Source organism: Bactrocera dorsalis, chromosome 4, assembly GCF_023373825.1.
Source record: "Bactrocera dorsalis isolate Fly_Bdor chromosome 4, ASM2337382v1, whole genome shotgun sequence".
Classification (NCBI taxonomy): domain Eukaryota; kingdom Metazoa; phylum Arthropoda; class Insecta; order Diptera; family Tephritidae; genus Bactrocera; species Bactrocera dorsalis.
The window spans coordinates 19,183,370-19,195,711 of NC_064306.1; the positions used below are offsets into that span (position 1 = coordinate 19,183,370).

At 41.4% G+C, this 12,342-nt stretch overlaps 3 protein-coding genes and 1 pseudogene across 3 annotated transcripts in view; 1 reads left to right on the top strand and 3 right to left on the bottom strand.

The window, feature by feature from the left end:
- The window catches only part of LOC125778133 (uncharacterized), a 107,265-nt gene that overhangs the window by 35,636 nt on the left and 59,287 nt on the right, over nt 1-12,342 (bottom strand). The window lies entirely within an intron of this gene.
- Nucleotides 1-12,342, bottom strand: part of LOC125778238 (uncharacterized) — a 78,315-nt gene that overhangs the window by 8,635 nt on the left and 57,338 nt on the right. The gene's annotated exons all lie outside the window — the stretch shown is intronic.
- LOC125778239 (uncharacterized) lies at nt 7,677-8,823 on the top strand (annotated as a pseudogene).
- LOC105224761 (COA8 family protein CG14806, mitochondrial) overlaps nt 11,079-12,342 on the bottom strand; it is a 4,849-nt gene continuing 3,585 nt past the window's right edge. The window contains exon 2 of the mRNA XM_011202960.4: nt 11,079-11,410. Coding sequence (XP_011201262.1) covers nt 11,189-11,410 — 222 coding nt within the window. The 3' untranslated portion in view covers nt 11,079-11,188. The remainder of the gene's footprint in view (nt 11,411-12,342) is intronic.

A 12,342-nucleotide genomic window follows, 5' to 3' on the forward strand; every position in this document is an offset into this window, starting at 1 on the left:
GCAACACCCACGCTCAAATAGACTTTCTATTAAGCAGCGATCTTGTATCGCAAATTATACTAGAAGGTCTTGAAAAAATTTAAAAAACACTACTTGCGCAAAATACCATTATCGGATGGGTCCTAAGTGGACCACAGCAATGACAACTCAAAATGAGGAAATCTCAAACGAGTACCTCAATTCACAATTGAGAAAATTTTGAGAGATAGAAGAACTCCCCCCCATTTCATTTACAACACCAAAAGAAGACTTTTACAAAGCCACAACTACTCGATCAGATAATGGTTGGTACGTCATACGACTACCACTTAAACAACAATTTCCAGACACACTCGCCTTAGGTTACTCTCGTACCTCTGAAAATACAGCAGTTTCTAAGTATGGAAAAAAACCTTCTTAGAAAAGGTGAGTTCAAACAAGATTATGATGGTGTCTTAGAAGAATACCTCCATTTAGACCACATGGAGGAAGTAAGCCCATGCGAAAAAATAATAAAAGGCAAATATTACTCATTCTACTTGCCACATCATGCAGTAGTAAAGCCTGACAAAAAAACAACAAAGGTTAGAGTTGTCTTCAATGCCTCAAGATCCACTAGCTCTGGGAATTCTCTAAATGATATTTTATTTACGGGACCCACACTCCAACCAGGTTTAATGCTCCTCATATTAAATTGGCGTACATACAAATACGTATTCAATGGGGATGTCGAAAAGATGTGTCGACAAATACTCGTACATAAAGATGATAAAGATTTTCAGCGGATTATTTTCCGAAAATCTGCCAATAGTCCACTTCGCGACTTTAAATTGTAAACAGTGACCTTTGGCGTAAACTGTGCCCCATATCGAGCCATTCGTACACTACACGGACTGGCAAAAGACACAAAGTCAGAATTTCCTCTGGCAACACAAGTCTTAAAAACGCAAATGTATGTAGACGATATCCTGTCTGGAAGCCACAGTCTTCCGCAGGGTTCCCATTAAAAAAGATAATAGCTAATCACCCAAATATTTTAAAAAATAAAAAAAAAGGAAAGTACAACAAAAACACTAGGGATCCAATGGAATGCGATTTTTAACAAGTTTTCATATACTACAGAGTCAATATCCGCATTATCCGCCATAACAAAGAAAAAAATTTTATCCTCGGTGGCAGAACTTTTCGACCCCGCAGGATGGCTTTCGCCAATTATGATACAAGCGAAAATTCTGATACAAGAATTATGGCTAGACGGAACCGACTGGGACGAACAAGTGAAACCTCTTCGTTTAGAAAAATGGTCCCAGTTCGCTAATAATTTGAACGACATCTCGCAGATACAAATTCCACGGTGGGTTAACTATTGCCCCGCATATAAAGTGGAACTACACGGCTTCTGCGACGCCTCTGAAAAGGCATATTGTGCCACCATATATGTATGTGCGTACACAAAGCGCTGTCGCAACTACAAGACACCTACTAGCGGCAAAAGCAAAAGTTGCGCCTCTAAAAACGCTAAGTCTCCCACGACTTGAACTCTGTGGCGCTCTGCTAATAGCAAAACTAGCTTCAATGGTGCAGACCCACTTAAACATGGCGCAATACAAATTATATTTATGGTCCGATTCCGAGATAGTTCTAGTCTGGTTAGAAAAACCACCACACGCGTGGAAAATGTATATTTTTAACATAACGTCTCAAATACTTGACCTAGTAGGATCAGCCACTTGGCGACACGTCACCTCCACCCTCTGCTGGAATGGCCCCCGATGGTTAACAGAATCTCCCGATTCTTGGCCACAATCGCCCATGTCCACTTCGCAACATTCTTGTCCCAGAAAGTCGAAAATCGACCTTATCATGCAACACGGGATGACACCGACATCCTTGAACGATTTTCATGCTCAAGTTTTTAGAGCGGCTTAAACTTAAAGTTAAAGAAGCAACTTATCTCCATTGCGATGCATTGACGCACCAAGACTTACAAAAAGCAAAGGTCGCTCTTATCGCATCAATCCAAACGCGCTACTTCAGCCGCGATATAGCATTACTAAGATAATCGAAGCATATTGATAAAAGGAGCTCACTCTTGGTTCTAAACCCATTTCTAGGCACAAAGGGTCTACTTCGTGCGAATGGTCGGCTTGCTAATTCAAGCCTAACGTATAATGAACGCCACCCTATAATCATACCAGAGAGGTGTCTGTTTACCACGTTATTTATTGGATATATTGACGTACTAATGCTCCACGCCGAACATCGCCTTATACAACATATGGTCCGCCAAGAACTGTACATACCCCGACTGAAGCCCCAAATAAAGAAGTGCATTTTCATGTGCAAAATCTGCACTATATATAAGCAGAGAATGCGATCGCAGATTATGGTAGCACTTCCACCTGAACGCTGCAATTTTACTCTGCCTTTCACCACTACAGGTGTAGATTTTGCTGGGCCTTTTATGATAAAGGCGTCCATGCTAAGGTCTCCTACCCTCATGAAAGGCTATGTGGCTGTTTTATGACAAAAGCAGTACACCTTGAGCTATGTACAAATCTGACTACGGAGGCTTTTCTTGCGCCTTTTGCTCGTTTCGTCGGACGGCGAGGCTTTCCATCAAAAATCATGAGCGATAATGGTAAAACATTTATCGGAGCTCAAAAGCTACCAAAAGACAGTTTGTGGACTTCACAAAACAAGTCTCACCTAACATTGTCCAAAAATACGATCCCCAAGGTATCAATTGGCAGTTTATTACCCAAGCGCTCCTCATATGGGCGGCTCATGGGAATCAGCAGTAAAAAGCTTCAAATCTCAGTTTAAAAAGATAGCTGGCAACCACAAATTTAATTAGAATTGAAGCCGTTCTTAACTCACGACCTCTCGCTGCACTCTCGCAAGATCCCTCAGATTTTACTGCCTTCACTCCAGGGCATTTTCATAAAGGGCACCCATCCTGGCCACACCTGAGCCAGGCATGGAGTCGCTTTCCTTATTAAACCGTTGGGAAAGAATTAAGATTCTCCATCATGATTTCAGTCGCCGATGGAAAGATGATTATTTAAAGGACCTCTACAGAAGGTACCAATAGAAAACAACAGAAAATGCGCTTAAGCTTGGAGATTGTGTCTTGACTAATGACGATTGTCTCCCCCCTATCGAATGTTGACTTGGCCGCATAGAGAAGCTCTACTACGGCAAGAGTGCACAACGGGCTACCAGTGCCAGCTATGCATGCGGCACCACTATACCCTACTACACAGCACTCCCTAGGGAGGACTCACGTTCCTGGGGTCGCCGCAATCCTACACCGAACCGGAGGCGCCAGCCTAGGCCACAACCACGCCGTTCAACTGGCCTCAGCAACGTTACAACGGCTTCAGAGGCTAATTACTCGCCTAGGGGGGGCAGGATGTATAAATGAGCACATTGTACACCACTCACGACAGCAGCCCACACCGACACCTACACACACGTCCACCAACCACAGTCACACTATCCTATTCAGCACCAACGGGGATAAAGAAGGACTGATGAACAGATTCCGATCAGTTCGTTCTACGACACTACCAGCGATCGGTAACACTTTTTCACGTCCCGCTGCTATCCGCCGCCATCTTTTGCGAGACCAAACCGAGTGTTTTAAATAGTTTACCTTTACTTAAAATCAGTGCATTATATTTTCAACGGATTGAATAAAGTTTTTTTTTTTGTTCGGTTTTTATTTCTTTTTTACTCTTATTGGTGAAGTGAAAAAATAAAAGGTGAGTGCACTTTTATAACACTAACATTAACACAAAGCCTGCCACCCGATTACCAGAGGCACGGTCCTTCGTCTTTTCTCGTCGTCTCTTCGTCCACAAAAAACCGATTTGGTAACCGATAAGATTCTCTCGGCTATATATTCTCGATTTGGAGAGCCTCCTCTATCCGACCATACCTATTTTATTCCCGAAATCCTGGGACGGTATACTAAGGTTATCCCATTGTCAGTTTGAAATTGTTTTGTAAGTTAAATATTGAATTAAAACTATTGTTTCACTATATTATATGAAATAAATTTTTACAAACGAATTATGAAAAGAAATTAAATCGGAATCCTTTTATTGCGGCTTCCTTCGTTGGGGACCTAAACTTCACTACATTTACCATAACTTTAATTCAAAGCTTAATTTTTGTTCACTTCTATTCAAAGTAAAATCTATATATATATAAAGCAATGCCACTTTTCGTTGTAATTTTATAACTTAAGAACGCAAGTTACCAATGAAGTTTACGGAGACGATGCTGTATCAGTTCGTGGAGCATAACAATCCGTCCGTTTCTTAATTTATTTATAAGTATATACATAAAAAACATAAGTTGTAGCTTGATTGCAAATACGAAAAGACTTATTCGATTAGCAATATATAAAAAACACTTTTCGTTGTAATTTTATAACTCAAGAACGGGCTCACCTATCTAAACCCAATCTTTAGATTTGGTTCTGACGTGGTTTATGTGAAGTTTACACAAATTTGGTCAAAGGGCACGAAATAAATCTTGTACTGAAATTTGACGGTGAATACGTCAACAACAGTCAGATTAATTATGGTATGTACGCATACAGGGTTTGTCCGGAAAGTAATAGGACTGATTTTCTTCCGCCGCGACTACATTCGGTAGAGGGCGTTTCTAGCTAACGAACTATGGCAACTTCTCCTGCCAGCTAATTCCACGATAAAAACGTGCATTTTCAAAGTAATAGTTTCAAAGTGTTATTGTATTTCATATAAAAGTCATTTGATACCATGGGAGTAATAAAACTTTTAACGCTAAAATTGGTGACCCTGACGTAATATCTGAGAATTGCGTCAAACTATTCCTAAAAAAGTTCACATGTTACTATAAGCACAACAAAAATGATATGTTCGCCATGAGCAAAATCAACAAGACCAAAGGATAGCAGAGACGCAACAACAGCGGCGAGACGACCTGCTGCTACAGACTACTTTATTATCCGGAGACGCTCAGAACGTGCTTTTCAACGACACAGCAACTAGCATTCCTGTCACAGACAACACACCATCTGGTGCAAACATTAATTTCAATGCGGTACAAGGCAACTATAACAATCACTCTCCGTATCGCAACGTCCAATCTAATAACGATGCTCAAATTATGGCAGTCACACAACTCAGACACCCTGAATTCGGGACCAACGATCCCGAGCTCTGGTTCATTTAGGTGGAGGCATAGCTAGGGTCGCGAAACATCAGGAACGACAATGTACCAGGCAGTCGTCGGCGCCTTGAAGCCAGAAATACTCAAGGAGGTGTCGGACATCATCGGGGCGCCACTAGCTCAAAATAAGTACATTTATTTAAAAACTAATCTCATAAAACGATTGACCGATTCAGTTGATCGTCAATTGTACAAGCTGTTGACAGGGCTTGAACTCGGGAATCGGAAGCCTAGCCAGCTTCTCGGGGAGATAAGGACCCTGGCTGGCAACAGTGCATCAGAAGAACTTCTTCGCAGTAAGTGGTTGGCAGTGCTGCCTGACATCGTATGCAAAATCCTAAAAGCCATCCAGAATAACAGCACGCTTGGCCAGCTCGCCGAAGCTGCAGACAGTGCCATGGAAAACCACACCAGTTTTTAGATTATGTCAACCAACATCCAGGCTTTACCAGCTCATGTCCAGGCCGTCGCAAGCAGTGGTTTCCATTCCCAGCCACATCACAGTTACGATCCTCTATCGAGCTCAGCAACCTAGAGCGGGACATAGAGACTCTGACAGCCGCACTCTCCGAGTTGTCCAGAAAGCTTAGCAAAAGCAGCGAGAGACGTCCACGATCACGGTCTTGAACTCCAGGAACATCAGGTCTTTGTTTCTATCACAGCAAATTCGGTGAGAGGTCCCACCGATGTCTTCAATTCTGCACATACAAGCCTGCGACCAACCAGGGAAACTAGCGAGGCGATTGTCATCAGTCAAGGCGCTTGGCGTCAGCAGTCATCATGTTCCATCCAACAAGGAGTATCGCCTGCATGTACATGACAGATCATCACAACGGAGATTCCACGTTGACTCTGGCTCAGTGGTCTTTTTAGTACCACGAGCTGTTGTCAGGCAAAAACTACTACCGTCGGAATTTAAACTTTACGCAGCAAAGTCAACTAGTATCAATTCATACGGTCATCAACTAGTCACCCTCAACCTTGGTCTTCGTTGAGCTTTCACATGGCCCTTCATAATCGCTGACGATTAGTCTGCGATCCTTGAAGCTGACTTCATCGTACACAATGGTCTACTGATAGAGCTAAAAAAAAACATCGATTCACTAGCATCACTCACTACGACGGGAGAACTTGCTGAAACCACAGAATATGGTATTTCGACAGCGGACCAGCAAGCCCTTTTCAACACCCATACCGATAAGAGGTATGTCGACCTACTAAACCGTTTTAATGATATCACCAAACCCAGCGTCACATCTACCTCTCTCAGCACGGTTGACGTGATTCACATTGTCACCACGGGCCATCCGGTAGTTGAACGAGTCCGCCGACTAGCCGGTGACAAACTAAAAGCAGCAAAAGATGACATCAACCTGCTCCTAGAGCTTGGGGTGATTCGACCTTCTAGCAGCAACTATGTAGACCAGTCCCATCCACATGGTACCCAAGAAGTTGGGGGGCTGGCGAACTACTGGAAACTTCAGGCAACTCAACGCGCAAACGGTCCCTAGACGCCACCCAGGACATTCCGCTAAAGGCTTATTTCAGCGCCTCCACGGAAAGGAATTTTTTTCAGCAATCGATCTTACTCGTGCATATCATCAGATTCCTGTAGCTCCAGAAGACAGCAGTCACAACACCTTCCGGTTCTTTTAAGTTCCTGGGAATACACAATGCAACCCAAACAATTTCAGCGCCACATGGACAACATCTTAAAAAGTTTGGACTTTATGGGCTGTTTCATTGATGACCTCATAGTGGCTTCTGAAACCCATGAGAAACATCTCCAGCACTTAGAACAGACATTCAACGTACTATGCGCTAACAAACTCACTATGAATTCCAGTTCTCAAAAGAAGAGGTGACATATTTTGGTTATACAATTAACAAGGACGAATACAAACCTCCAGCTGAACGCGTTAATACGATCCTGTAATTTTCCAAGCCTGAGACCATCACCGATCTTCGTAGATTCCTGGGGATGATCAATTATTACCGCAAATGTATTCCCCATGCTTCACAACTACAGACACCATTGAATTCCTTTCTAAAAATTGCCAAGAAAAACGACAGATGCAACTTGCAGTGCCGTGGGCACCAGAGGCTGAAAAAGCCCAAGAAGACTGTAAGAAGAGTGTTGCAGCAGCAACTAGAACATTTCTTTCATCTACCGCCTCTCTCTCACCACTGACGCATCCGATTCAGCCATAGACGCATCAGGGTGCTCAGCTCCACAGAGGTGAAGTACAGCACGTACGACAAAGAGCTGTTAGCAATATTTGCAGCTATTAAATTTTTCCGACACATGCTAAAGGGACGCCACTTTATCATTAAAACGGATCACAAGCCTCTAATCTACGCTTTCGCCAAGAGATCCAGCAGAGCTTCAGCAGAGAACGTGGTAGCAGACGCCCTGTTCAGGATCAGTACCATTAGCATGCCGACCATGTTGAGTGCCGAAAGAATTCAGCATGAGCAACAAGAGGATTAAGAACTTCAGCAGCTTACTCAAGCAAAAGTACATTTGTCCGGGCATCAAGAAGGACGTACTATTCCCACGACAGTCGGGTCTACGTAACCGGAACGGACCCGGATTTTTTTCCAGTCAAGGACTGACAGCTTTTGATACAGTCAACAACACAAAGCTACTGCAGGACATTGAAAAAACTACGCTTCCTCCAGGACTAAAAAGTTGGACCATGAACTATCTGAACGGGCGATAATTGTCAGTACTACTTCGAGGTGAAACATCTAACCTAAGAAGAATTAAACAGGGGGTACCGCAGAGTGGTGTCCTCTCCCCGTTACTGTTTAACTTCTACATTTCGAAACTCCCACAGTCACCAGAGGGGCTTTCCATAACCTCGTACGCAGATTATTGCACGATTTTGACGTGGGGCAATGGAATCGATGACATGTGTTCGAAAGTAAACAACTACCTCTCTCTCTCGTTTCCTCACTGTACAGAACCTCACACTTTCTCCCACCACGTCCACAGCGACCATTTTTACGAAATGGACGAAGGAGTATAGACTTGAATCTAATATTGCAGTCGATGGCGTCAAAATTCCGACTGTCAATAACCCTAAGATTTTAGGTGTAACTTTTGATAGTCTATGCTCTCTCACTCCCCTACAACCGCGATTATCGCCAATATACAGAGCCGCAACAAAATCCTCAAGTCGCTAGCCGGCAGCACATGGGGAAACGACAAAGAAACGTTGTTAGCAACATACAAGGCAATCGGCCAGCCGGTCCTCAATTACGCAGCACCAATATGGTCGCTTGGATGCAGGGGTACGCAGATAAGGATACTAAAGACTTGTAAGAATTCTGCACTCCGGACCACGGCGAGATGCCTCTTGATGTCTCCCATCAAACACCTACATAGTGAGACGCTTATGCTTCCAGTTAATGAGCGAAATGAACTCCTCTCCAAGCAGTTTCTGCTGGGATGTTTTCGTAGAAATCACCCTTGCAGCCACCTGCTTGGAGCGGAACCCCCTCCTATGAGCATTAAGAGGTCTTTCCTTGACTACCTCGACAACATCATACAGTACGCCGACCGGACTTCGGTCGGACACTGAGCATCTCTTTGCAGGCCCTGCCAACCCTACTCATCTTACACCCTTTTCCCTTTGGTCCGACCCCGTCGAAACAGTACATTTCCTGGGCCTCCCGTTAGATGACGTCGACGACAACACAGATAACCCTTACCATCCTAACGGGGATTGAGAAACCGTTAAAACAACACCAAGCCTCTTCGTACTTATTCCAGGAGAGATAACGACTGTTTCGTTCCCCTCGTATCCTACGAAAGTCACTGGGGGGAGAGTATATGTGGCAACTCCGCCTGCAGCAAATTCCACCACAGCACAATTACAGCTGTTGAGCTGAATTGCAGTTGAGATTCTCATGCCATTGAACAGTTACTATTCTAGCAACTTCTGACGCTACCACACGCTAATATATGTATAAAAAAAAGGTTAATTTTCAAAGAAAAAGTTTAAACGTGTTATTGTATTTTATATAAGAGCCATTGGAGTACTAAGGCTTTTAACGCTAAAGAACGAGCGGCTGGTTGTCTCCGAACACACGGAGAGTCAGGACAAACATTTTCGCTTGACGTGTTTCTGTGAGTGGTGCAAGCTGAATATGCAGCGTTCGTTAGAACCAAGGTACGCCATTAAATTCTGTGCGAAACTCGGCAAATCTGCGACAGAGACGTTTGATATGATCAAGCAGGCTTATCCAGATGTTGTTTTAGCAAGAAGTGGTGTGATTAGGTTGCACCAGGCCAATTTGGAGGACCGGAAAGAGGTCGCTGATGAAGACCATGCTGGGAGACCTGCGACTTTGACAAACACCGACAATGTGCCTCGTGTGCGCAAAGTTTTGAGCGCAGACCGTCAACTAAGTATTCGTTTAATTGCCTAGATGTTAAATTTATCAAAATCTGTGGTTCATGACATTATCACGGAGAACTTGAACATGCGCAACTATTGAAAGTTTCACCACGACAACGCTCCGACTCACACCGCCTTCTTTGTGTACAGCTACCTAACCAAGGCCAGTATCCCATCGCCTCCGCAGCCGCCCTTCAGTCCAGATGTGTAATATTATTTTATTTTATACGTAGCGAAGTACGTACCGGGTCGCTAGTTCATTATAAATCGAAAATAGCACTTCCTTTATATGGTTGTAGGGCACGATTCCAATTACTTGGGCCTTTGGGTACTGAAAATAAATTTCGGTATAAATAGGGTATGTACTGATAGGGGAGCTTCTCCAGAAAAGGAATATGCAAAAATAGTGTTGCTAACACTTATGTATATTATCCAGAATATTCACGACTAAAAATTAAAAAATTTGTGTTAATAACACATGGTACTTCTCAATGTTGAACTAAATTTTTTCACATTGTGTATGAAATATACTCTAAACATTCACATTTCACACATCTTTCGTAAGCCTAAATGTTTGTGCAATAAATCGATGCTTTGGAAATATTCAATTCCATTTCCATGAATTTCAATGATGATTGCAGTTGATTTTTGATGAATTCAATTTAAGGTGATCACAGATTTTGATTGGCCCACATGTTGGTCGTCATTTATGTCCTCACCACCACTTTGAAAACGTTGAAACCACTCGTGCACTCTGCTGCGGGATATGCAATCATTGCCATAAACTTCTTTCATCAATTGAAACGTTTCGGTAAAAGTTTTACTAATTTTAAAACAAAATTTAATGCTGGCTCTTTGTTCGAAGCTCATTTTCGCACCGATAACACAAACATACTGACACTTAAAACGCAATAACTTCACTTCCAATCGATGAAATGTCATGAAATTCGACCAGTCGACATATAGATGGCGCTACCAGGGGGCGCTACATTCAAAACGTCCTGCTTATTTTGGTACGCACCTTGTAGAAAGTTTAATTTAGCGACAGCGACAACTGCAAGCCGTGAAGTCGTTCAGTTTATGTTAAAATGTTTTCGTTGTTCGAAATGAATTACCTTTCCCCAACAGAGTTGTAGATAATCCCTACAAAAATAACGCCAACGTTTCGAACATCTTTAATGGAAAATTGTTGAACCGCGAGGGAAAGAATTCACCGCCGTAATTTTTAAATGTAAATTATATTTTTCCTGCAAATACTTTACAAAAATTCAATTGTGGTTAATTTTTGGGCAAACTTAAAACTTTTTTATATAATTATTGTGCAAATAAGAGTTTAAAATATTAATTAGATGCGTGGTGTTACACTTCTGGTAACACCAAATAACCCAATGGCAAAAGCGTATTATTTTTCCATTTTATTTCTGTATTCTTAAAAATATAATTGTTTTTCAATAAAAGTTTAAGAACTATTTTTTTAATTTATATTTTGATTAATAATAATTATTTATTTTATTGACATAACTTAATTTAATTCAATGAACAACAGTTTAAAACAAATTTAACAAACAACGTACATTTTATTTCAGTAGTTTCGTTTTTACTCGTTTTAATGCTCGTACAACAGAAACTCTAAAAGCTAATTTTAGCATTTCAAAATTTTTTAAATACCACGAAAAGTTGTAGCGAAAATGGCGTTCTTTGTTTTTATCTAAAAATGCCTTGTAGAATTCACTCATCTCATCTGCAGTTACTTCCCCATTAGTTGCAGCTCCATGCGCTTTGACGAACTCTTCCCGTTCCTAAAAAATATTTAGGGGTTTCATATAGTCTCATAATGTTATAAGTCATAACGAAACTAAAACATAGCGTTAAGAATTGTAATTGTGTAAACTAATTTTTTTATGCAATCCAATAACAATGTTTTTAATCAAATTTATGATTTTACAAAGCGTTATAACAAGTTGTGAGTCCCCTATATATGTATATTTAGCAAAATCAATGCTTGAAATGTAAGTGTAAATAAAATTGTAATGGTTTTGATGGCATCTAAGGTGTGCCCTAAAAAATAACCGAGCTTTAGATTTAAATCATACAAAATGGGGCGATACTTTCATCAACACCCCTCCATATTCGCCTCATGTATCCCCAAGTGACTATTTCCAAAATTGAAAACCAACATCAAAGTAGCATTTTGTGTTAAGGGAGTGGTTAGGGTTTCAAGATAAAAAAAACTTTATTTCTTAAATATGGATTGAGTAATTTTATTTAGACCTTTTATACATTATTGAGCACACTTTTGACAATATAGGGTAATAAAATGGTGGTCAGTCAATTTGTGCGGAACAAACCATGCACACACCTTTCGTAAGCCTAAATGTTCGGTCAAAATTCGATAAATCGAAGTTTTGAAGATGTTCAATTCCATTTCCGAGAATTTCAATGATGATTTCGACTGATTTTTGATGAATTCACGCAATTTCGATGGCATTTCCGGTGATCACGATTTTGTTTGTCTGACATGTTGGTCGTCATTTATGTCCTCACGACCACTCTGAAAACGTTGAAACCAATCATCGCCATAAACTTGTTTCATCAATTGAAACGTTTCGGTAAAAGTTTTACCAATTTTAAAACAAAATTTAATGTTAGCTCTTTGTTCGAAGCTCATTTTCGCACCGATAACACAAACATACTGACACTTATAATGCAATAACTTCACTTCCTAACGATG